The 24,781-nt window shown below is 50.0% G+C and overlaps 2 protein-coding genes across 2 annotated transcripts; both read left to right on the top strand.

Moving 5' to 3' along the window:
- The first annotated feature begins 31 nt into the window (after window positions 1-31).
- On the top strand, window positions 32-4,042 carry wnt16 (wingless-type MMTV integration site family, member 16). The gene is made up of 4 exons (XM_086059274.1): window positions 32-326; window positions 1,646-1,890; window positions 2,515-2,810; window positions 3,071-4,042. Exons 1-4 carry the CDS (start codon window positions 220-222, stop codon window positions 3,536-3,538), a joined length of 1,116 nt encoding a protein of 371 aa, XP_085915400.1. The 5' UTR covers window positions 32-219; the 3' UTR covers window positions 3,539-4,042.
- Window positions 4,043-4,751: 709 nt separating this feature from the next.
- Window positions 4,752-24,781, top strand: stab2 (stabilin 2). Its single transcript, XM_086060094.1, has 68 exons — window positions 4,752-4,845; window positions 5,405-5,529; window positions 5,606-5,721; window positions 6,038-6,123; window positions 7,189-7,255; window positions 7,339-7,434; window positions 7,544-7,666; window positions 7,739-7,932; window positions 8,006-8,133; window positions 8,207-8,340; window positions 8,435-8,514; window positions 8,645-8,794; window positions 8,863-9,006; window positions 9,465-9,527; window positions 9,607-9,723; window positions 9,786-9,839; window positions 9,902-9,982; window positions 10,148-10,300; window positions 10,378-10,434; window positions 10,527-10,616; window positions 10,685-10,771; window positions 10,842-10,953; window positions 11,128-11,308; window positions 11,370-11,463; window positions 11,525-11,683; window positions 11,764-11,859; window positions 12,093-12,188; window positions 12,253-12,300; window positions 12,637-12,770; window positions 12,921-13,023; window positions 13,099-13,176; window positions 13,259-13,348; window positions 13,438-13,545; window positions 13,648-13,779; window positions 14,359-14,487; window positions 15,248-15,310; window positions 15,376-15,474; window positions 15,636-15,831; window positions 15,899-15,994; window positions 16,075-16,132; window positions 16,670-16,743; window positions 16,817-16,942; window positions 17,038-17,111; window positions 17,238-17,309; window positions 17,402-17,521; window positions 17,597-17,641; window positions 17,708-17,800; window positions 18,318-18,473; window positions 18,546-18,674; window positions 18,761-18,820; window positions 18,882-19,058; window positions 19,133-19,222; window positions 19,295-19,441; window positions 20,364-20,423; window positions 20,519-20,642; window positions 20,838-20,987; window positions 21,125-21,229; window positions 21,294-21,401; window positions 21,627-21,820; window positions 22,247-22,388; window positions 22,774-22,907; window positions 22,984-23,149; window positions 23,220-23,326; window positions 23,402-23,521; window positions 23,848-23,994; window positions 24,064-24,174; window positions 24,240-24,371; window positions 24,451-24,781. The coding sequence occupies exons 1-68, from the start codon at window positions 4,765-4,767 to the stop codon at window positions 24,688-24,690; spliced, it is 7,701 nt and encodes a 2,566-aa protein (XP_085916220.1). The 5' UTR covers window positions 4,752-4,764; the 3' UTR covers window positions 24,691-24,781.

Below are 24,781 nucleotides of genomic sequence, written 5' to 3'. Positions count from 1 at the left end.
GGTCGTCAAGTTGCAGTCCAGCGTGTGCGCGTTTGCGTGGTGACGTTGAAGTCCACCTGTCACGTGGCCGCTGATTATCCGTCCAATTAGCGTTGGGCTGTGACGTCACTGGCCGGCTCCAACGAGGGACGTGGCGCGGCTGCTCTCAGTTCACCTTCGGACGGGATCTCGTCGGCGGCGCGCGCCGTACGCGGACGCGCATGAGGACGGATTGCGGCTATGGAGACCAAGCCGAACTCGAACCCGGGAGCGGTACCGGTGCGACGCGTGTGCACGTTGACGGTGCTGCTGTGCGTATGCCCGTTGTGCTGCCAGGCCAGCTGGATGTGAGTATCCGCGTGCACGCGCATTCCCAACTTTGACGCAAACTTATGATTTCAGACGACTGATAGTAAAAGAGTGATCAAAGTTGCGCTTTGATGAGGACTGCATGCATCGTTGTCATCTTATCATCATCATGCTATATAATTCTTAGGACAAGCTGCAACGGCTTGCAAGGTGAATTCAAGTTTGGTGGACAAAATGTGAGCTCGCGGTGGCCTAATTGAATTTCTTTCATAAATCTCGATTGACCAACAACCGCTCAATATGAAACCTTTTTCGCCACGCTTCGCTCATTTTTCGAGCTTCTTTTTCTTTGGTAGCTCATTTGAAAATTCGAGGCTATACCAATAAAAGCGCTCAAAATATAATTTAGATTGAAGAGCTTTTGAGTTTGGAGCTTGAAATGTAAGGGTATTATTATTATTATTTTTTAATGTATTGTTTGTTGTGCAGCAACAACAATCGAGGTCTATTTTGCCAAGATTTGGACGTTGCATGTTGATTTCTAGGGAGTGATGAATATATGAATATAAACGTGTTTGTATTATATTGTTATTATTTTGTAACGCCTTCAATAATGCGGAAAATGCTCTAAAGTCGACATGCGTAGTGGTATTGACTGCAGAGGCGATTCGAGGGTCAAACGTTTATGGGGTTGGCAGTTTGGGGCATCAAAGCACATTCATTTGGGGTGTTGTGAGATTTCACATTTTACTTAAAAAAAACATATGTGCACAGAATAGGTGTTATATTTTGAACTTTTTATTGTTAAAATGTTTTCAATTAAGGGATAGAAATTGTTAATTTTGAAATCAGATTAATCAATCGCAAAATAATTGACTTATTAAAATTGTTGGTTACGGCACTAATTTAAACAGAAACAATGCAAATGGTTTGACTTGTTATGGGCTTCCAGTCAGTTAGCTATAGTTACTCTTTGGCTTTAATATGATAACGCGTCAAAAGAGTATGTTTCTCATATGTTTTTATGTCGTCAATAACCCTCTCAAAACATAAATATTGGTGATATTTGGGTTTTGAAAGGCCATGTAATTATACGCGCAAAAACCCTAGTATGCGCTTATTCTGCCCTCCGTTACCTCTTTTCTAACCCAAAATTAATAAACGCGATCGGGGTATCTACTTCGAACGGAATTTTGGTTTGTATTCTGCACAGACTCTGTCCACAAGGAAGACACTATAGCAGCCATCTTACGTTGCCCCCTAAATCAGTAGTTCCCAACCTTTTTGAGCTTGTGAACCTTTTTGTCATACCCTGAACGTGTTGATTATTCTGTTTGTTTGTTATTTCCCGCAAAAGGCTTTTGGGGGTGGACGGACCGGGCGAGCGGTGGGGCGAGCGCTGGTCCCGGGACGCTGGCTGCCGCTCTCTCCCTCTGAGCGCCGAGCAGCGCGACGTGTGCCGCAAGCGGAGTTTCCTGGCGCCCAGCATCGTGGACGCGGCCCGGCTGGCCCTCGGGGAGTGCCAGAACCAGTTCCGACACGAGAGGTGGAACTGCTCCACCGGCCGCGACCCGGCCGTCTTCGGACAGCAGCTGACTAGCGGTGAGATTTAATCGACCCAAAATTGACGAGGCAATTATTTCCATAAATGATGGTGCGTGTCGGTATGGTGAACCCTGACCCAGATTCCGTTCGCTATTTACAAATTAAATTGTTTTTTGGGGGGGGAGCGCTTCTTCAGCTGTTCGTTTTGGGCTCTTTCTGTAACACGCCACAAGATGGCAGCCTTCTAGCGGAAAGCAGTCAAGCAAGTCTGTAGAAGTGATGCATCTAACAAATTGCTGAGGAGGAGCTAAGTTTAGCCTGAGTTGCTAGTGGAGGACTTGAGACGCGTGCACATTGTTTTGTACCCACACCATCTACAATACTTTTATTTTGAAGGCCAATGCCGTAAAATACGTTGCAAATGTTGTTAATGCAATGCCACTCACAGCTGAACTCGCAAAATACGGAAAATGAGGGATTACACTTTGTGGATTTCAAACTATACTTTGTTGATCACTGTATTACACTGGTCCCTAGTGTCCGAAGGAGCCGCGATGATTTCATGATGCACGGCTCGGTCCGGGGTTCACTGAATGTCTGCGCCGACATTGACTGCTGACCAATCAATTGTCTTCCCGGATGTTGTTTTTAAAAAGCGCCGTTGTCTTCCTCCCTTTGAAGGAACCAAAGAAACAGCCTTCGTGTACGCGGTGATGGCGGCCGGGCTGGTCCACGCCGTCACGCGCTTATGTAGCCACGGCAACGTGAGCGAGTGCGGCTGCGACGCCCGCCTGCAGGGAGCGATGGCGGCGGCGGCGGGGGAGGCCTGGCACTGGGGCGGCTGCTCAGATCACGTCCAGTACGGGACCTGGTTCAGCCGGCGCTTCCTGGCGCACGGCGCCGTCAACGCTTCGGCAGGGACGCGCACGCACGTCCTCCTCCGGATGAGCCAGCACAACAGCGAGGCCGGCAGGCAGGTTCGAAAAGCTTCTTCTTTACTTTGAACGCTCTCCTTCTAAGATGACTTGTTATTTCAACATCTTGCCATCAAAAGTCGAGTCAAATGAAGAATAGTTCTGAATGAGTTTGTAATTCAACAATCTAATGGAAAGCCTTTTTGGCTGCAATGCATCATGGGATAGAGTCGTCTTTCCTCTTGATTTCCTTGACCTTTGCCTTGACCTTTTGTCTTCTTGTCGTTTCTTCTTTTCCGGTGTGGTGGCGGCGCGTCCTCCAGGCGGTGGTGACGACCATGTCGACAGACTGCCGCTGCCACGGCGTTTCGGGCTCTTGCGCCGTCAAGACGTGCTGGCGGACGATGGCGCCGTTCGGCCGGGTGGGCACATACTTGAAGGAGCGCTACGAGCGCAGCACGCGCCTCAAGAGGAAGGAGCCCCGCGCGCAAGGGCAAGGGCAAGCGCAAGCGCAAGGGCGCCCCCTGCCGGACAAGCACCAACTGGTCTTCGTGAACAAGTCGCCCAACTACTGCGTGGAGGACCGGCGCGGTGGCGTGTTGGGCACCAGGGGGCGCCGCTGCAACCGCACCTCGGTGGGGCCGGACGGATGCAAGCTGCTCTGCTGCGGCCGCGGCTACAACACGCATGTGGAGCGCCATGTGCACCGATGCGCCTGCAAGTTCGTGTGGTGCTGCTATGTCCGATGTCGCCGATGCGAGAGCATGAGCGACACGCACGCCTGCAAGTGAAACACCGCCATCGCAGACTCTCACTGTTTGGATGTCGGCCATTTCAAAATACATCCACAATTTGACAAACTTAACAAAGGTTCTTTAGGTCTCTTTTGGGGTTGAAATCCTTTTAAACCAAACGTGCAACAAAGTGATTGTTTAATCGACAACTATGAATGATCAAATTGAATATTTTTATTTTTTTTACTGCAAATTGTCCAGATCAAATTTCAGCGTCTCATCAGTAAATCAAAACAGACTGATTACCTTTGTATGTTGTTTTTTTTTTTTTTTCCAAAGGAGGACTTTTTTTTTTTAAATCATCAATCAACGTTTTTGCCGATACGGACCAAACCAGGAACTGCATCATCATTCATTTGTGCATTTTCTGCACTGTCATTTTGAACTTTTTATTGTTAAAATGTTTTCAATTAAGGGATAGAAATTGTTTTTGTTAATTTTGAAATCAGATTAATCAATCGCAAAATAATTGACTTATTAAAATTGTTGGTTACGGCACTAATTTAAACAGAAACAATGCGAATGGTTTGTCTTTATTGGGAAGCGTGTGTGCGCACATGCATGTGAGTGATGACAGTGCAGAATGTTTGAGGAAAGGGATACAAGTGACTTGAATTTTTTTAACCAGGATGTCCTGCCATTATCTGGACGTGCACGCACACCCACAAACGTAATGTCTTTCCTAGCCCCTTACCCTACAACCGATTGCCTAACCCCAACCAAAATCCAATTCCAATCGAAACTCTAAAACCGGGGTGGATAAACTCGGTCCTCGAGTTTTTGGATGTTTCCCTGCTCCAACACAGCTGATATCTGATCAGCTCTTCAGCAAGCTCTGCATAAGCCTGATAACAATTATTTTGATTGGAATCAGCTGTGTTGAAAGAGGGAAACCTGCAGGACTCTGGCCCTTGAGGACCGAGTTTGCCCACCCCTGCTCTAAAACCAAGTCTTGACCCTCAGAAAGAGTGGACTTGTGGGGCCCACTAAATATGTGCCCCTTAATGTAGCAACAAAGTGTGTGTGTGTGTGGAGGGGAATTCAGCAGCTTTTCAGTTGAAGAGTTGAACATTTCTGAAATGATGAACGTCAGCACTTTGATTTACAGGAAACTTTCAAGTGTGTGTGTGCGTGTGTGTGCGTGTGTGTGCACATTGGGGGTTGTTGTTTCAGGATAAAAAGAGGTGCGCATGAGAGGACGTGAGAACAGTGAGGACGTCGCCATGCACACAACATGCCTGCTGCTCAACTTCTGGACCATGATGATGATGATGATGACGACGATGACGTCGGCATCCCAACAGGTCAGAAGTCAAATCGCTTTTAATAACAGTTTGGATTGGCGCAGTGGCCCAGTCAACATGTGACTTGATTGTTTTCATGTGACAGGAAGTGTATTTAAAGTAGCACTAAGGAACTGTTCAACCTTAATAAAATATTTTTTACAACTCTTCTGATGAAACATCGACTTAAAAGTAGTTGAATGGTACCTTTGCCTTGGTCTGAGGGGGGGGTCACACAAAAAAAACTACAAATGTGCTGGCTGCTTTATGGCATACATCAAAAGCTCCCCCGAATGAAAGGACAGTCAAGTATCAACATTGGCCCAGATTTCATTCGCTGGAGTGAGCTAAAAAGTCACTTGTCCTCATTGTAAATGTGGTCTTTCTTCAGACAGAACAATACCGCGTTTGTCCATGTGGCGTCGCCATAATCAACGTAAAATGATTATGAAAGTTCCTTAGTGTTGCTATAAATGCTTTGTGTGTGTATATGTGTGTTGGTTGATTTTTCGTCGTGAGAATTGCGGCGCAAATAATACTTGCTTCCTTTCAAAATAAAAAAAAAAACTGTTTGTTTCAGAATTGGTGTTCCAACTCCACGGTGTTGCGCACTCGGTCTTCGTGCCACTCATGCAGCCTGACCGTCCTCTTGTCTTGTTCTTGGGGTTACAAGAAGACGCCGGCGTCGTTGCAGCAGGACTGCCGGTCGGTCACGTAAAACGCTGACGGCTCAACCGGCAAACGCGATCACGTTGTGCTTGTGCTCTGTGTGTGCGTGCAGGTACACCATCCGAAGCGCCAGCCTCGTGATGTCAATCAAAGGCTGTTCGTTTGAGTGCTACAAAGAGGTGGCGCTTAGGATTTGCTGCCCAGGCTACTGGGGACTCGATTGCAACGGTATGTTATGCGCACCACTAATCAGGGATCTCCTCTTCATCCGTTTGATCCTGTATTTGTCAAGACAAGGGCTCCAACAAACAATTAGTACAATCATCTCATTGTAAGTTTTGGTATGTAATTGAACATGTCTACTATTATTGAAATGAAAAGTAACAGTGACAGTGAGCTGAGCAAGCGGCTCCATGTCCTGTCCACAGCAAAGTGCTGACATCGTCAAGCGCACTTACTGGCAGCGCCCTCTGTTGATGGCAAATGGGAAGTGGGAAGGAAGTCCGGTAGCACGTTTCCTCACAACTTCATGTTTGTGCGTCAGAATGTCCGGAGGACGCCCAGAGGCCCTGCAGCCATCGAGGAATTTGCTCCGACGGACTCGGAGGCAACGGAACCTGCAGCTGCCACGTAAGACGACATTCACACAGTTTAAAGCCTGCAAATCCGTGTGACTCCACTTCCAAACCAACTTGATGCCAAATGTAAAACCCTTGTTGGCACTTTGATTGATTGTTACATCCATGATAATAATGCATCAGATTCATATAGCGCTTTTCTCGACACTCAAAGACGCTTTACAATGGAATGATCCAATATTCATGCACTCACACATTCACACTGTGGTGGCGGTAAAGTACTTAAGTAGCCACAGCTGCCCTGGGACAGGCTGACGGAAGCGTGGCTGCCAGTGTGCGCCTACGGCCCCTCTAACCACCACCAAACATTCGCACTATTCATACACCAGTGTGAGTTGCACTGGAGGCAATGTGTGTGAAGTGCCTTGCCCAAGGACACGACGACACATGACTTGGGGAGAGCGGGGATTGAACAGCCAACATTCTGGTTACTGAACGACTGTCTTGACACCCTGAGCCACGGCCACCATATGGAATCCTTGTTAAATCCATGTTGCCAACGTTGACTACTATTTGACTCCTTGTCCAGTTTAAATCTGTCTTGACTCAACTTGCTGATTATTATTTTTTGAATCACTGAATCTTTACTGACTCCATATTAAATCGTTTGAACCGTTTGAAATCCATGTCGACTCCATATTGAATCCACTTGAATCTTTTGCGGCTCTTATATGGTTCCATTTTGACTCCACTTTCCCTGATTGTTACATTCATTTGGATTCTTTGTTAAATCCACTTTGACTCCTTGTTGTTCACTTTAAACCTGTCTTGACTCCACTTGTTGATTCCTTTTTGAATCACTGAACTTTTACTTACTCCATTTTAAACTAATGTTGACTGTCTGGATCCATGGTGACTCCATATTGAATTCACTTGAATCTATTGTGGCTCCTTGATTGCTCCATGCTGATTCCAATTTAATTCCATGTGGAGTCCACTTTGATTGTTCGAACCTTGCTGTCAATGTTGACTCCTTTTTCAAATCCATTTTGTAATCCATGTTGTTGTCATCCTGTTGTCCCATTGGTTGGACTTTTGACGTGTGCGCTGGTGTCAGGTGGGGTTTGCAGGAAGCGCATGCGAGGACTGCGAGGCGAGCCGATATGGCGCTACATGTAGCTCAGGTAACCGCCGGCCCCGCAACCCAACAAAAAGACCAAATGTTCCTCGTCCTGACTTGTTTGTTTGTTTGTTACCGCGCGAGCAGTCTGCTCATGCGTTCACGGCTTGTGTGACGACGGCTTGAAAGGCGACGGCAAGTGCACCTGTTTCTCGGGTTATGCGGGTCCCAGGTGCGATCGAGGTGAGTCGCCTGTGTGTGCTGCTGATCGGTCTCGTTGCTCCCCAACGCTTCGACCGCCAGCCGTGCGTTTGGCGAATGACATCATTTTATGTGTCATTGTTGTGCACAGAGCTCCCCGAGTGCGCATCGTTGAAATGCGCGGCGGATTCTCGCTGCGTGGAAGAAGCTGGGACTGGTCACCTCGTGTGCCAGTGTCTCCCGGGTTACCGCAAGTCGGGCGGCGAGTGTTCATGTGAGTTTAAAGTTGCACCTGTGCTCCGTTTGCCGAAGGTGACTGTGGTTGCTTGCCCCCCCCCCCCCCCAGCCATCAACCCGTGCGTGCAGCAAATGTGCCACACGCACGCCACCTGCATCCACACGGGTCCCAACCGACACCTGTGCGCTTGCAACCAGGGTTACCGCGGAGACGGGCATGTGTGCATGGCCGTGGACTCGTGCCAGACGGACGCGGGCGGCTGCCCGTCGTCCAGCCTCTGCGTCTACGACGGACCCGGAAAGGTGCGACCGCGGGATCCGGGACCTGGAAGTTGGTGCAAGATGTGAAAAAGGGAAGTTGTGCTGTCTATTTCAGTCACACTGCGTGTGTCTCCCGGGCTTTGAGAGGTCACCGGACGGAGCTTGCGCGGTGGTGGATTTGTGCAGGGCCGATTCATGCCACAGGAACGCCAACTGCACCACGCAGGGACCGGGACGGGTCCAGTCAGTTGCCCGTTTTTTTTGGTCTGGCTTTGTAAGTTACCTCGGTTCTGATGCTTACCCAATTTTCTTCCAGGTGCATGTGTCTCGAAGGTTACGATGGCGACGGGAAAGTTTGTTACGGCAACATTATGGAGCGTCTGAACGAGCTCAACACGGAACCGGGTGGCTCGTGGACCGGTCAGCTCACCAAGGCCATCTCATTCTTCGGTACCGGGATCATCAAAATGATTGGAAACGAGCCGCCACGTTGACGTCTGATTGGACGGCTGCCGAATGACGCTCAGTCTTTGTGTGTTTTCAGATTCTGTGTCATGGCCCCTCCAGAACTTGGGTCCGTTTACAGTTTTTGTTCCCACCAACAAAGGCTTCAGAGGAACACTGGTGAGAAATCTTTTCTCATGACCTGATCGGTGATTAGTGAATGATGCGGTTCGTGATTTGTGATCAGCGACAAGTGGTTGGTGACGAACAGGTCGAAATGATCGATGAGCGATTATTGCATTCTGTGCAGATGAAGACTCTTTTGGCCCAGCCAAGCAAAACCAAATACCTGTGCAAGATGCACCTGGTGGCCGGGCTCATGGACCTGGACACTCTGAAGAAGCACGACGTCTTCTACACGCTGACGGGGAAGGCGGCAGAAAGCATTACGTCCCAACTGGCGAGTAGCGAGCACATCAGGTGTGTCAGGACTTTCGCTCACCATCACTCGGTTCCCTTCCCCCGCAGACCTTGCAGACCAGGATCCGAATCCACGGCAGCAGGAAGAGGGCTTTAGTCACCAACTCTGACGTGCTGGCGTCTAATGGAATGATCCACATCATCGACAAACTGATGGACAGCGTGGTGGCGACCGTGGAGAGCGATCCTCAGGTCAGACGCTTCCTGTCCTGGAAGCTCCCCAACATTTGTCCTTCTGTTTGTACTTGGCCTAAATCGGTAGACGTGGCCCAAGATGCCAACTCAAAACTGAGCTAGTCGACTCAAGACTCAAAGACTGAGACCGGACATAAGAGTGAACGAGTCAAGACTTGACTTGAGGCATGATGAGGTGTTGTAGATATAAACAAGTTAGATCAATTGTGCAATATTAGATGACCTTAATGGTCTTCTCTGCATTGGTTTTCCTAAAAAGAGAAGATGATTACATTTAAGACGGATAAAGAACTTTAAATGGTTTTGTCTCTTGATGCTGACTGCAAGGTTGTATCAAAAGGAAAGCTTGACTTGGCACTCAACTTCCGATAACCCGTCACTTAGGACTTTCTTGACACTTGAAGGTTAACCCTTGAGACCAGCACAGGTGTGACTGAATCCCACCTGTGCCTCAGGAGAACCTCATGAAGATCCTGTCAGACTACGGCAAGTTTGGAACCTTCGTGTCTCTACTGGAGGTGAGTCCCATTTCAAGCAGACAGGAAGTGACGTCAAGGCCCGCGTCACCTCGTCTTTCCGTCTCCCTTGTCGCTGCAGAGCGCCGACCTGGCGTCCATGTTAGACCTTCCGGGCCCGATGACCGTCCTCGCCCCCGTCAGTTCGGCGTTTGAGGCCATGGAGGACGGACATTTGGAGTTCCTGCGAAGCCCTGCGGTGAGTCCGTGTACGCCGTCACACGACGACTGCATTGATTTCATGTTCGCTTCAACTTTCAGGGCTCCACCAAGCGTTTGGAGTTTTTGAGGAATCACGTGGTGCCGTCCACACGGGTAAGACACCGATCGCCAATCGTTCTGTCGATGATTCTTGACAAATTGTGCTCTGCCGCTAGTTGGAGGTGTTTAACGCCGCCTCTGGTCCGCGACTCATCACCATGGCCAATCAGGTGCTCGACATCAACATCACAGAAAATGTGAGTCGCTTGATTCTTTCCACTTTGCGGCGCTTAAGTCTTGACAGCCAGTCGCTCATTTGCATTTATGCGCACCGCCATGAACCGGCGACCGGTCCATTGTTTGTGTATATGTGCGACTGGTCCTGGGTGTACAGTCAATCACTCCATATTGATAACGTTCAGGGTCAGATTTTGGTGAACGGCGCGGCCGTGTTGGAGGCGGCAGTGGAAGCCAAGAACGGTCATCTGTATGTAATGGACGCCGTTCTGACACCGGCCTCCATCCAGCCGCTGTTGACGAGCAGGTGCGACGTGACAAAAACCCAAATCGCCAAGGTGACCTTCACAACGGAAACTTCCACCAACTTCTGCCGTCTTCCACCGTTGCCTCACTTCCTGCTTCGTGTCCGTAGGGTGAATGCGTCGGCTGCTCCAGAACGGGGGCCTGCTCTTCGGGAGGAATCTACACCGTAAGCCACAAACGTGCCTCGTACACAATCACGACAAAAACGCACACAGAAAAAGGCACGTTTGTATGTTATATTTATTTATTTTTGTCCAGGGCGCGTCCGTGTTTGGGTGCGTGTACAAATCAACGGCCGGGAGTTTTTCAATCGGTGGATGCTCGCCACTCTGCAACGTCACCGTCACGGTAAAAACAGCAACGGACGTCGCCAGTCCCGGTCCTGTGCGAGCATCACGTGAGCGCCTTTGTTTCAGACCCCCGGCTGTTGTCGCGGTTTCTATGGCCCCGACTGCAGCCCGTGTCCCGGAGGGCACATCTTACCGTGTTCAGGGCGCGGTCAGGTCAGACGCTTGTGTGATTGGCGCCCCCTGCAGGTGCCCGGCGTAATGCATATCTTTTGTTGCATTTTAGTGTCCCGATGGCCTGAGTGGGAACGGGACGTGCAGCTGCCAGTCAAACTTTGGAGGCTCTCGCTGTCAGCTCTGCTTGTCAACCACAATGTTTGGACCCGACTGTGACACGAGTGAGTCCAGTGCATTTTTTTTTTTTTTGTTGAGCATTCAGAATTTGTGACCCCAGGGGGCGATGTTGCGCATGGTACATGTTTGAGCGTTTCAGCATACGAGAAGTTGGTCAGAAGTTTTGGGTGTGCACATCCATCCGCCTTGGGGGTTCCAAATTGTGCGTGTTTGTTCAGGGTGTCCATGCGTGCACGGTCTGTGCGACAACCGGCCCGAGTCGGACGGTAGTTGCAAGCCGTCGTCGTGCGCGTTGGGCTTCACGGGGCGGTTCTGCGAGCGTCGCACGTCGCCATGCGGTATCGCCGGCCACTTCTGCCACGCGCATGCCGACTGCGACTTCAGCCGAGGAATGCCAAAGTATGTCGAAATCGCCGTCGCGGGTGCGTCCCAAACGCCACTCTAATCTTGACTGTCACAGGTGCGTTTGTCGACCCGGTTACCTAGGCGATGGAATCACCTGCGTGGAAGCCGACCCGTGTGCTCCACCGCTGAGAGGCGGCTGTGGCCCCAATGTAAGCGCGCACACACGTCAAAAGACACATGCACACGACAGAAACGACGCGTTTGTCACAGGCCAAGTGCGTGAAGACGGTCGCGGGCGGGCACTCGTGCGAGTGTGTGACGGGCTGGCGTGAAGACGGTGACGAGTGTCAGCCAATCAACGAGTGCCTGGCTCCCGAGAGGGGTGGCTGCCACCCCAATGCCACCTGCGTCTACGTGGGACCCGCTCAGGTACGTGGCACCCCGAAGACAGCGCTGACGACACAAAAAAAAGAAGCAAGCCAAAGTGTGTCCTGTCTGTCGCCGGGCAGAGCGACTGCGTATGTAAAGACGGTTACCAAGGCAACGGACGCCAATGTGAGGCAGCCAATCAGTGTGTGAATCACAGCGGCGGCTGCCACTACCTGGTGAGTCCAAAACGTGCACTCTCACCATCACACACACACACACACACACACACACACACACACACACACACACACACACACACACACACACACACACACACACACACACACACACACACACACACACACTTGTCTTTGTATCATCGTGGGGACATCTCATTGACATGATGCATTTCCTAGCCCCTCCCCCTAACCCCAACTATCAAAAATGACGTCTGACCTGCAAAATCTAGGCGAGCTGCCAGCTGACGAGCTCATCCGAGTGGGCGTGTGTGTGCGATGAGGGCTACGCAGGGGACGGTCGCCTGTGCTACGGCAGCGTTCAGCAGGTTAGCGTGATCGCACATTAGCACGCGCACCTGACTTAAGCTCACACTGTCTGGCTTCTTCCAGGAGCTGGCGGCTCTCCCGGAAGCTTCCGACTTCTTCACGTGGACCACCGTGAGTTCAACAAACAGCCAAAAGTGTCAAATCCAGGTCCAGAAAGCTTTTGGGTGGCTTCTATTCAGCCGGCAGATCAACGAGCTCTTTTTGGACCCGGATTTGCCACTTCTGCAAGTTGTCACCACTCGGACTCAGGCAGACTTGAGTCCAACTTGATGACTTGAGTTGACAAAAAAAAACTGAGGTCAGACTTGACAGTTTGGCTAAATTGGCCAATAATATTATTGTTTGACCTGATTGGTCTGTCTGGACTCACGACTGCATTTGACTTCTCACAGGACTTGACTCGACTCATGTATTTTGACCCGACTGATCATTTCATTTTTGTGCCAGGAGTCAGGCGTGAGTGTGGCGCTGTCTGACCAGCAGATGACGCTCTTGCTGCCGTCGTCCGCCGCCGTAGCCGAGATGTCTTCAGACGATAGGAAATTCTGGACGTCAAAGTCCAACCTGCCCAGTCTCGTCAGGTCAGCCCGCCGAGGTTTCCTTGAAGAACCTCCACTGACTCAACTGACTGATTTTAGGATTTGAGACTTGCTTGCCTAACCTTGAACTTGACTGGAACTACAGTAAGACTTGAGACATGGTTGTGGCTTCCTCCCACGTGTGCCTTGCAGGAATCACATGATCGCCAGCGTCTACACGCTCAGCAGCCTGAGAAACGTTTCCGCTCTCACCTCGCTTCTCAACTCTCCACTTCCTGTTTTCACAAGCCAGAAGGTGAGCGTCACCGTGTCTTCGCCGATCCACAAGTCCGACTCCGCACGACAACAGAGTCTCGTTTTGTTTTGTCAGCTGACGTCTGTGGGCGGCGCAGTCATCACCACCCCGGACCTGGCGGCGACCGATGGGGTTATTCATGTGGTGGACTCGGTGCTGTTGAACTTAGGAGCCAAACGCAAAACGATGACCTAACTTGACGCTGCAAATGACCACGGCTTTGTTTGATTGGCAGGTTCTGCTTCCCGACAGGAAGATGAGCCGAAGCTTGCTGGCCACGCTGCAACTGCGGTCAGAACTCTCGCTCTTCACGACGTACCTCCTGGTAGGCACGCCCAAACACACAAACTCTTAAAAACACGCATGCTCTCGAACACGCATACTGAAAACCGCTGTTTATTTTTTGCTGTTGAGCAATACTCTCTGCTGGACGAAGTGGAGCGGTCCGGCCAGTTCACCGTCTTTGCGCCCACGAATGCCGCCATCGAGGATTACCTCCAGAAAATGGCCGCCACCGCTCTGGTACGTAAATCCCACCTGGTTGAACGTGAGCAAAGTCAATGTTGGAGGTCCGGCTCTCAACGTGACTCATGTCATGATGGACGTCACGACTCCGTCCACCAGGACGTTAACACCACCCGTTACCACCTGGTGGCGTCGCGACGCCTGCTGAAGAGCGACCTGCTGGAGGGCGGCTACAAGCAAACACTGCTCGGATTCCGCTTTCAGATTGGCTTCTTCGCTCGAGACGGACAGGTAAATGCTAAATGCTACCGTGGTTGACTGTTCAACAGGTCAATGCACTCACCATTATCCAACCTTACTCTTTATATCTCTCGTAATTTTGCATTCCTGTTTTTTCTCTCTCATTTTTCCCCCCAAACCCACCCAATGAGTCATCTGATTGGCCTTTATTCATCACCTGGCTATTGACACCAAAAAAATTATTGAGGCATTTAAGGTTCCAACTCAAAACAAGAAATTTCTGTGTCCTTAAACCGTTTTTCTAAAACGAGGCGATAAAACAACTCAAAGTAAACTGTACATTATAAATACCAGCTACACGTTAATCGTCTTCCCGTTTGGAGGCGGCGGACATCTGAGACAAAGCTGGAAGACCAAAGCCAGCTCACGTCCTCCAAAGCAAAATAAGATTTCAGGGCCCTCCAAACATTTCACTTTCTCATGTTTACTCTGTTCTTCCTCATTACTTGAGGCTCTGACTTTTTTTATTGCTCTTGGGGGCCCCCTACTGGTGGCAGGCCCCAAACAACGCGGACTCAAAAGACTCACTTCCGGTCAGCTGACTTGTGGTCTGGCATCTCGTCCCCACAGCCGTTTGTCAACGAAGTTCCTGTCAATGCAACCGACATCTTGAGCGAGAACGGCGTGGTCCACGTCCTCTCGGCGGTCCTGCCAGTACGACGGAATCGCTGCGACCTCGTCCTACAGGAGAAAGTCAAGGTCAGTGTGTTTGGACTCATGTTATTTAATCCAGTTTCCTGGCACCATTAAGAACTCTGTCATCATTCTGGACCAGTTGCAACTGTCATATCGATTTTTTTTAAGACCCATTAAACAATTCGACAATATTCCAATCTACTCTGTCTGTCTTGTATGGACAGAAGCTCTTAAATTCTGTTTATCTGTAGACTTCTTTACATCCTTTTAAAATTCCGTAAACACGGCGAGATTGCTCAGTATGCACACTTTATTTTGTGGCTGTCAATTAACTCATTCACTGCCATCGACGTCAAAAATTCAATATTAATACTATTTCTATTTGTTTCAAAATGTTTTCTACTTTTGTTAACAAGAGTATGAAAACCTAGAATTTTTTAATTGTACAGTTAGAACAGATATAAAATTTGCGATTAATCGTGAGTTAACTATTGAAGTCATGCGATGAATTACAATAAAAACATTTAATCGTCTGACGCCCCAAATTTTTAATAATCTTTTCTTTTCTTTTTTTAATTAGGGGCATCAGGCGATTAAAATTTGTAATTGTAATTTATCATATGGCTTCACTAGTTAACTCAAGATTAGTCACAAATTTTATATCTGTTCTAAACGTACCCCAAACATTTTTTCTAGGTTTTCATACTCTTGTTAACAAAAGTGAGAAAAAAAAACTAAGGAATAGTTCAAATTCATTTTTGACGTCTATAGCCGTCAATGGCAGTGAATGAGTTAAGAAGGTTCTGGCGTGTTGTGTCTGCAGGGTTCCTGCGTGGACTGTATCTTCCCACAGGGGGACGTCTGTCCTACTGGCACAGTTCCAGACGTGAGTTTGTTGTCCAGCTTGCAAAGCGGATTGGAATGTTTGTTAAAGTTTTGTTTGTGTCGTAGACGCTGTCCAAGAGTAAAAAGTGCATGTACACGCGCATGTTCGAAGGTGAACGTCTGATGTCCATAGGCTGCAGAGCAACATGCTTGAAATCGCAGTCGGTGAGTCCATAAATGACAACAAAGTCTGTCTGTCTGTCTGACTGACTGTCCAGTGATCCGATGGTCTGTTTGCCTGACTTTCTTACTTTTCAACTGCAACACTGTAGGACTGTTTGTCTGTCAATCTGACAGCGTGAGAGTCTTGTCTGTCTGTGTTTCAGGTTCCCGTGTGTTGCGCCGGCTTTTTTGGGCCTCACTGCGAGCCCTGTCCCGGGTTGAAAGGTCAACCGTGCATGGGTAGCGGCGTGTGCTCCGACGGCATCAACGGGACAGGAAGATGTCGCTGCCAGCCAGGATTCCAAGGAACCGCCTGCGAGACTTGCCAGCCCGGGATGTACGGCGTCCACTGTGACCAGCGTGAGTCGGGCGCGAGCGACTCTGATACGTTGCCCGGCGTCCAGTCGCTGACGTGTTTCCTCTGCAGTTTGCCGCTGCCAAGATGGCCATTGTAATCAAGGTCCCCGAGGCGATGGGACGTGCGAGTGTGACCTCGGCTGGCGGGGTGTCCTCTGTGACCAAAGTAGGCCGTTTTCATAACAGTCTTCAAAGCTTTTGCCAATAAAAGCCTTCCTTCTTACATTTTGTTTCTGGTTTCCGCAGTGATCAGGTCCCCAGCCGATGAACTTTGTGGTTCCGTCTTGTGTCACACCAGTGCCAAGTGAGTCCACTTGCCACAAACATTATGAGTACATGCATACATACAGCAGAGACCTCTTGTGAGCAGATTGGCACGTTGCTGTGATACGTCAGCATGTTCGCCATATTGGATGTGGCAGATCTTCCCTGGCCAAACTACATCAAGCAATGACCTACAAAGTGCACAAACTTAATATTTGTCATTTATTTATACATGGATTTGGAGGACCAGAAACAACATATGTCACTTTTAATCTTATGATTAGGTTTACTCCAATATTTGGGTTATAGGTAAGAGTCAAACCAAAGAAAAAGGGTTCTAGTCCCCAAAGAATATTTAACTTTTAAGAGAATAGTCTACTCCCAAATGAAGGTTCTAGTTTCAAGATAAGGATGTAGTCCGGAGAGAGGTTTTAAGTCCTGTTGTTATTCTTTCTAAGGTTTACAGCTACGTGTAATTTATTTTGATTAACGTGTTTTTATATTCAGTCATTTAGATCACTTTAAACTCAAACTCCGGAGGCATTACAAGTACCTGACTTTCTGTTTGCTTCCGCAGTTGCGGCATCCGACCAACCGGACCGCAATGTCAGTGTGCCGGCGGCTTTGAGGGAAATGGAACTTTCTGTCGAGGTACCCCCCCCAAAAAAAAGATTGACACCTGTCACATGACCTGCTTACTGACTGTGCGTGTGCGTGCGTGTAGCTAAAGATGCGTGTGCGCAGGATAACGGTGGCTGCAGTTTGTTTGCAGTGTGCAAGCGAGCACGACCCGGCCAACGTTTGTGCGAGTGTAATCCGGGTTACTATGGCGACGGGCTGGTGTGCGTCGGTCAGTTGACAAATCAAACTAATTCATTGACTCGATACAAGATTCCTGGAGAAGGAATGTTTACAAACAAGATTGCTGGCGGGTGTGTCTTCCAGAGAGAAATCCATGTCTGGAAGGAAACGGTGGTTGCCATGCCAACGCAGACTGCATTCACATTGGCCCCAACCGGGTAAGCCCACGTTTTGGATTGCAGGCTGAAATGACAGAGGAAGACTTTTCTTGTTGGTGTTACTGGTGATGTTTTGATTGCTGTTATTGGTTCCATGTTTTTTCTGTTATTGTTTTGTTACCGCAGACATCATGCAGCTGCATGGACGATTACACAGGAGACGGACACAACTGCGAGCCGGTCAACTTGTGTGAAAAGGTTTGCATCCGTCAAGTGTTAGCATCCGGTGCGGTTGTATTTGGTACGGGTTTGTGGCTGTGCGTGCTGGCTGTCAAAGTTTGCCTTTGCAGAGAAATGGCGGTTGTCACTCGTACGCCAGGTGTAACATGACAAGCCCTGGCGTTCTCTCGTGTTCCTGCATAAGAAATTTCATCGGCGACGGCCTGACCTGCAGAGGAACCGTCAGCATGGTGAGCGGTGTCACCGGCCTGGACGCCTCAAAATCAAACTGGTGACTTTCTAAAGGAATTGGCAATTGTCCTCAGGAACTTCTGACCAAACGACTGCGCACCTTCTTCAAGGGGCTTGTGGTGAGCGACTGAAGTGTTCGACCCCGCCTGCCGGAGGCGTCTGACTAACACGAGCCGTGCTTCCAGGCTACGGATATCTCTCTGAGAGGCCGCGGGCCGTTCACCGTCTTCGTTCCCATCGCCAGCGCCTACCAGGCTGACAAAAGCGGCTCGGGCAAGGTGACAACCATTCTGGGGGCGAGGGCTTTACTCATTACGACTTAGACGCCGGTCGACTCCAGATGCGGTTTTGATGACTTGACAAAAATTAAAAGACTCAATGCTGGACTTGGACGGAGGCATTAAAGACTTTGGACTGGATGATTTTGCAACGTCGCAGATGTAAAGGCCAATTAAAATGCGCATGAGCTTAAGGGAGACTTGACTGGTTAGCACATCCACCTCGCGGGCCACAGGTCAAGGGTTCAAATCCGGGAAATGGCCATCCTGTGGGGAGTGTGCGTGTTTGCGAGTTTTCCCCGGGTAGGCCTACTCTGATTTCCCCCAACATGCCAAGAACAAGTGACTATATGTGCTCTGCGATTGGCTAGCGACCAGTTTGAGGTGAAGCCTACCTCTCACCTAAAGTCGACAAGCTCCAGCTCCACCCATCAGCAGAAGAATTGAGACCATGGCGAGATGACTTGAGAGGAAAGGTGACAAGGGTAACATTTCGCTGTCGGTTGCGCCCTCGCAGATGGAGCGAATTCTGGCGGACGGAAACAAGGAAGCGCTGGGCGCCGTCATGCGCACTCACATCGTCATGTGTCACACACTGACACCCGCCGACCTGGCCACGCCTAGGAACCTCACCGCCCTGTCTGGCTCGGTCCTGAGCGTCAGCCCATCCCAGGTGATCGATGGCACAGCTTGTAGATGTGCGGACAAGTTGGCATGACTTGACGGCGAGCTTTGTGGCCTGCAGGGCGGCATCTCCGTCAACGGGGCCAACGTTACCTACAGCGATGGCCTCAGCGTCAACGGAATCCTGCACAAGATCGACACCATACTCTACCCCGCGCACGTGGACGCCATCTTGGGTGCCGACACGCAGGTGAGGACCGCCGGACCCGTGCGGGCGACCCGCACTCGTCGCAAAACATTCACGGGTCTTTGATGCATCTTTCTTCCTGATCATAGAGGAACTTGTCAGATGTGGCTGATCGCCATGGTTACGGAAGCTTTTACAAGCTGCTGCAGGTCAGAACCACCTTCAGCTCCTTCAACATGTTTTCTCTCTGACGATGGGCTTACGCTTCAGGACACGGGCGTGCTGGATATGATGAGCAACAGGATGTACAGACCTGTCACGCTCTTTATGCCCACCGACGTCACCATGGCAACCATGCCCCAAGAGCAGAAGGACTTCTTGTTGCACCCACACAATCGGGCTCAGCTGACCGAATACCTCAAGTACCACGTTCTCCGCAACCACAAGGTGAAAGGTCAACTCTCGCCACCTATCATTAGCATTAGCAGTAGCGTGACTGCTGTCTTCCTGTCTGCCGTCAGCTTTATGCCGAAAACCTGATCCACGCCCAGGCCACGCGCACGCTGCAGGGCTCGGCGCTCGCCTTTCGGTGTGGAGGCACAGACAGAATCGTAAGTTGCGGCACCGCCAGGAAGACGAGGAGGGATGTAGATGTGATGAAGATGAAATGTTGTTGTCGTCAGGGTGAGGTGTTTGTGAACGGGGGCGTTTGCCGCATTGTGCAGCGCCACCTGTCGTTCGTTGACGGTATTGCGTATGGCATTGACTGCCTGCTCACTCCTCCCAGCCTGGGGGGGCGCTGTGACCAGGAGACACACTTTGACCTTGAGGTAGGCTCAGTACTTGATCTTATATTACTTCCTGGTCATTTTCTCTTTCTACTTCCTGTCTACTACAGCTACTACTTCCTGTTGTACTCAAGGACATCTAAAAACAGCCTGGACTCACAGTGGCCTCTTGCAGCTGAAGTCAGAGGGCAGCCATCTTGCGTTGCCACTCCTACTGACAACTTGTGTTGGGTCTTGGCTGAAAACACTATTATAAGTGCGTGTTTGACACTGGGATCCATGTACGGAGTCATAAGAGCCTTGGAAAGAACCAACTTCACTGTTTGCATCGATCATTTAGTGTATATTATTTTAGTGTTGTGAATCGTGACTTACAGAGGTTAGGTTTACATTTTGTTGTGAATTTTGTCCTGATGGGCTTAGCTCTTATTTGATTGTTAATGGTTCTGACAACATGATGCAGACAAATCTTTCAGTAGCAGGTAGATATACCTTAGAAGAGAAGAAAAAGATAGAATTGCTTGTTAAAATGTCCATGTAGTGCTTCTCCCAGATTTCTTGGTACAAGTGTATGCCAAACACTGTGGCATTTTCACTTTGGAGACAGAAAACGCTCTGGAAGAATCTGTATTTGTGTTAGGCTGGTTTAGCGAGTGGCAACCCAAGATGGCCGCCGGTGACTTCTACAAATAACCTAAATGCATCAGGTTATTTGTAGAAGTCTGTTGTTGTCTACTACTCTCTGTTTTACCTTTTCTGAGTGGAACAGAAGCTAGTAGATGTAGTAATTCTTAGAACTACAAGTAGCTGTAGGACAATGGTAAGTAGTAGTTGTGGAACATCTACTAACCATGTTCTTTTCCTAACACTACTTCTTATTCTTGACTGCTTCCTCTACTACTTCACGTACTACTTCCTTTTGGACTGGTCTGACTCCAAAGTGGGTGTTTCCAATCTTCATCAGATGAGCTGCGGCGTGTGCTTACGCTCAACCAATCACTGTCCGGATGGATCCAAGCTCAAGGTTAGGATGTGTGCCCACAGGTGGAGGTGTGTGGGTGTTTGTGTGTGTATGTATGCGCACACGCTGTTTGATTGTCTGCTTGCGTGTTCTTTCAGGAGGTTCAGAAGTGCGACCTGTCCAACATGCATGTCCAGATTAACAGCGGCTGTCGCAGCGTTTGCACCGTCAGCTTCTGGCAGCCCAAATGTTGCCATGGTTACTACGGCAGAGACTGCCAGGGTCAGGCATGCCGCCGTCACGTCACGTCACGTCACGTCACGTCACGTCACGTCACGTCACGTCACGTCACGTCACGTCACGTCACGTCACGTCACGTCACGTCACGTCATCCTCATGCCACGCCAGCATTCACATCCCTCCTGTGGTTTGGTCATTTCTTCTTCTTGTTTGATGTCTTTGCGGTTGTGCTTCTAGCGTGCCCCGGCGGCGCGGGATCCCCTTGCAGTAACCGCGGCGACTGCGATGACGGGCACCTGGGCAATGGCACGTGCACGTGCGCGGCGGGCTTCGGGGGGGTGGCCTGTGAGCGTTGCACCAACGGCTTTCACGGGGCCGGCTGCAAAGGTGAGCGTCCTGCACGCCGCGACTGGTCGCTGGGCAACACCGCCATCATGGATTCAACAGATTCAGTTTTATGATGCAAAACAATCTTTTTAACAAGCATTTAACCAACATATTTGCCTTGCATTTGCTCCGCCCAGCCTGCGACTGCTCGGAACACGGCACCTGTGACGACGGCCGCCGAGGGACCGGTTCTTGCTTTTGCGAGGCGGGCTGGACGGGCCAGCGCTGCGAAACGCCGCAAGGTGAGAGGTCATGGCCATCCGTGATTTCCAGGCGGCTCGCCGTTAAGGTTTTTTTCTCCTGCAGACGAGGTGGTGGTGTGTTCTCCGCCTTGTTCCGTCGCAGCCGTCTGCCATAGCAACAACACCTGCCTGTGTCGGCCATTTTACCAAGGGGATGGATATGCCTGCGCAGGTACGAGTCATGCGGTTTTAAGGCCTGGGTGAATGTGTGGGAGTTGCTTGTTGTGTCATCTGAAAAGTTGCTCCAGCCTTTTTCCAAAACTTTCAAAATTCCAATTTTTGAAATGTTTTGCACATTTCTTGGAAACATAACCCAAAGAAATCCTGTAATTACCGCCAGAGTTTGTCCGCTGAAGACGTTTTGACATGTAAATTGACTGCCGTGCGCGTGTTTCAGTGTTGGACATGTGCGAAGTGTGGAATGGCGGATGCGCGCAGTTGGCGTCGTGTTCTCAGCTGGATGAGCAGGTGACCTGCACCTGTCCCAAAGATCACACCGGAGACGGCTTCACGTGTCTCCCCGTTGACCCATGCGTTGCCGGCGACAACGGCGGCTGCCACCAACACGCTGACTGCGTCATGACCGCGCCGGTGAGGCCCGCTCGCTACATTGGGTCCGTGTCTGCTCTCCCAGGTGTCCGACTAATACCTGGTCTAATTTTAAGGTGTCGTACTCATGAAGCCCTCTTGTGGCCGGTTTGTGATCAGGAAGTAGAAATGAGAAGAATAGAAAATTGCTGTTAATTTCCTGGAAATTGTATGTGTCAAACGTACTAGGGGAATTGATACTTGGTATTAGTGACAAAACAAGAGTTGAGTACTCTTACTGTTATCAGTCTGATAAAAAGCGGTATTGAACATCCCAATAGAAAATGATATGACATCATAGCCCATATTGAATACAAGGGTCACATAAGGGTAAAAACCGGTCACTCCCTTTTGGAAGTGTGACATTGGACTGGAAAATAAAAGTGCAAACAATGACCTCATCCCACCAACCGTCCGTTTGTGCTTGAGGGCAAGCGGACGTGCTCGTGCAAAAACGGCTTCATCGGAGACGGCGTGAGCTGCGACGTCAAGGAGCTTCCCGTCAGTCGATGTCTTCAAGACAACGGGCAATGCCACCCAGACGCGCGCTGCACTGACCTTCATTTTCAAGGTACACTTCGCCCTTCCCACACCCTTTCAACACAGTTGAACTCTTTCCGAGCAATCCTTAGCGCCTACCTTCATACGTGTCTCCAAATGAGAGCCAAGCCTGTTTTTTTTTTTACAGTTTACAAAAAAAAAACACTATGTAAGCATGGGCGATTAGTTTTAAGGAGAGCCCAACATCTTAATGCTAACATACAATCGTTAATGGCATAAATAAATACAGTAATTCTAATCACCTCTTCTTGCTCTTTATTATGTAGAGTTGGCTAGCATGTTGTAGAACTCCAAATTCCAACTTGTGAAAACTCGTAAAAAAAATGTAATTTAATTTTAAATAACTTTTGACATTTGTCAATGTTTCTGTGCGTGTTGTGCTTGTTTGCCGGCAGACGCGACGCTGGGCGTGTTCCATATGCGTTCGGATGACGGACAGTACAAACTGAGCTACGCGGTCGCACGCTCGGCCTGCGGCGCCGTCGGAGCGACTTTGGCCACATACACGCAGTTGTCCTACGCACAACAGGTGAGTGAAGGCGTCGCAAATACGACATCAGCGGCGGCGGTCGGTCTCCATAACGATGAGGCGGCGCCATCCGCAGGGTGGCTTGAATATGTGCGCTGCCGGCTGGCTGGAGGGGGCCCAGGTGGCGTACCCCACCACCTACGCTAACCCCAAGTGCGGCTTTGGACACGTCGGCATCGTCGACTACGGCTTTCGCAAAAACCTCAGCGAGTACTGGGACGCCTTCTGCTTCCGGATGAAGGGTGAGACCCCTGACAACGCAGAAACTTTAAATTGTTTGAAGACACCGCTGTTGATTTTTGTCCTTGCCAGACGTGACATGCAAGTGCAAGTCGGGTTACGTCGGCGACGGCTTGAGCTGCATCGGAAACCTGCTCCAGGTCCTCATGGCCACGCCCACCTTGTCGAACTTCCTCACCGTGAGTTCAGGCGACCGACCGTTCAATGTCCCTTTTGGATCACTTCCACGAGCGGTCGCGTTTGTCCTTCTGCAGCAAGTCCTCAACGTGTCTCGGGCGTTTCCGTCCGGGAGACAATTTGTCCAGCGTCTCTGCGACCCCGATGTGCGCTCCACGCTCTTCGTCCCCGAAAACGCCGGTCTCATGGAGAACCAGGTCGGTCTCACGCTCTCAATCAACTCGCTTGTCGAAGTGGGTGGACTAGCCACAAATTGGACTCAAGAGATACTTGAGGATAAGTTTAAAGGCCTTTTAAAGGCATAGGTACATTAATTTTCACAGATACTACAGTGTAAAATGTGATGATGGTGAACCCCTTCCAGTAGGCAAACGTAAGTCTCTTCGTAACGATGTTTATTGGTGGATTTAGTCTGCAGGGGTTTGAAAAGTAACAATGGTTACTATAATGGAGTAAATGTCGTGTCCTCCCGAGCGATGTGTCAGGTCACAATGGTGGCAACTGCTTGCGTTGTGTCCCGCAGACTTTGTCGCAGCGTGACTTGGAGTCCCACCTGTCCGAGGGTCGTGCATTGACGCTGCGCCAGCTGACCAACGGGACGCGTCTGAAGACTCGTGTCGGAACGCTGACCGTTTTGGGACTGGCCGACTTTCTGGACCCGTCAGCACCGGTGAGTGGTCGCTGTCTTAACGCCGAGCATCCTGTGAGTCATGCCCATCAACGGCGTGTTTGTCCGCAGTCATCTTGTTATGTCAACGAGCGCTTTGTGGTCACGGCCGACATCTTGGCGGCGAACGGCGTCATCCATGTTATCCAGGGACCGCTGCAGGCGCCTTCCCTTCGCCAGGAGGTGAGTGACATCGGCAAACGCCGGTTAGGCGATGACCTCTGAACTCTTTTGCGATTGGTCCACAGATGCATGCGGCGCATAAGACCGGGACGGGCGTGGGCGTGGTGCTTCTTGTCGCTTTGCTGTCAGGAATCCTTGTTGTGGGATTTCACTTTTACAGACGCAAACGCACACCCTTCCGCTTCCAATACTTTAAGGTGTGTAATGTATATACTGAACATATGTACAAAATATATTGACATCAGGCATTCAACTTACACAAACACCATTCGACAGGATAATACTGAGAACGAGGAGGAGGAAGTTGCTGGTGGTTCTGGCGGCACGTGGGGGCCTCGCAGCATTTCCAACCCGGTTTATGAGGAGGCGCCACAATCCAACACTGCCTCGGACGACCCGAGTCTGCACAAAAGCAAACCTTCAGATGACCTCATGAGCTCCTTGGTCAGCGTTGTCCTGCAGGAGGTAGAGAAGCCGGAGGGCACCGGATCGGCGGATGACCTGCAGCTCTGCTAGGCAACTTTTTTTTGGGGGGGGGAGAGGGCGCCTCCCCTTTTTCAAAGCATTGTATGTTTATCAAATGTAACAAAACTAAAGTCAGTCAACG

This window comes from Leptonotus elevatus, chromosome 17 (assembly GCF_054856555.1).
Source record: "Leptonotus elevatus isolate MCC_2025b chromosome 17, RoL_Lele_1.0, whole genome shotgun sequence".
Lineage (NCBI taxonomy): Eukaryota > Metazoa > Chordata > Actinopteri > Syngnathiformes > Syngnathidae > Leptonotus > Leptonotus elevatus.
The sequence above is the reverse complement of the archived record's forward strand: the minus strand, read 5'-3'. Positions and strand labels throughout refer to the sequence as shown.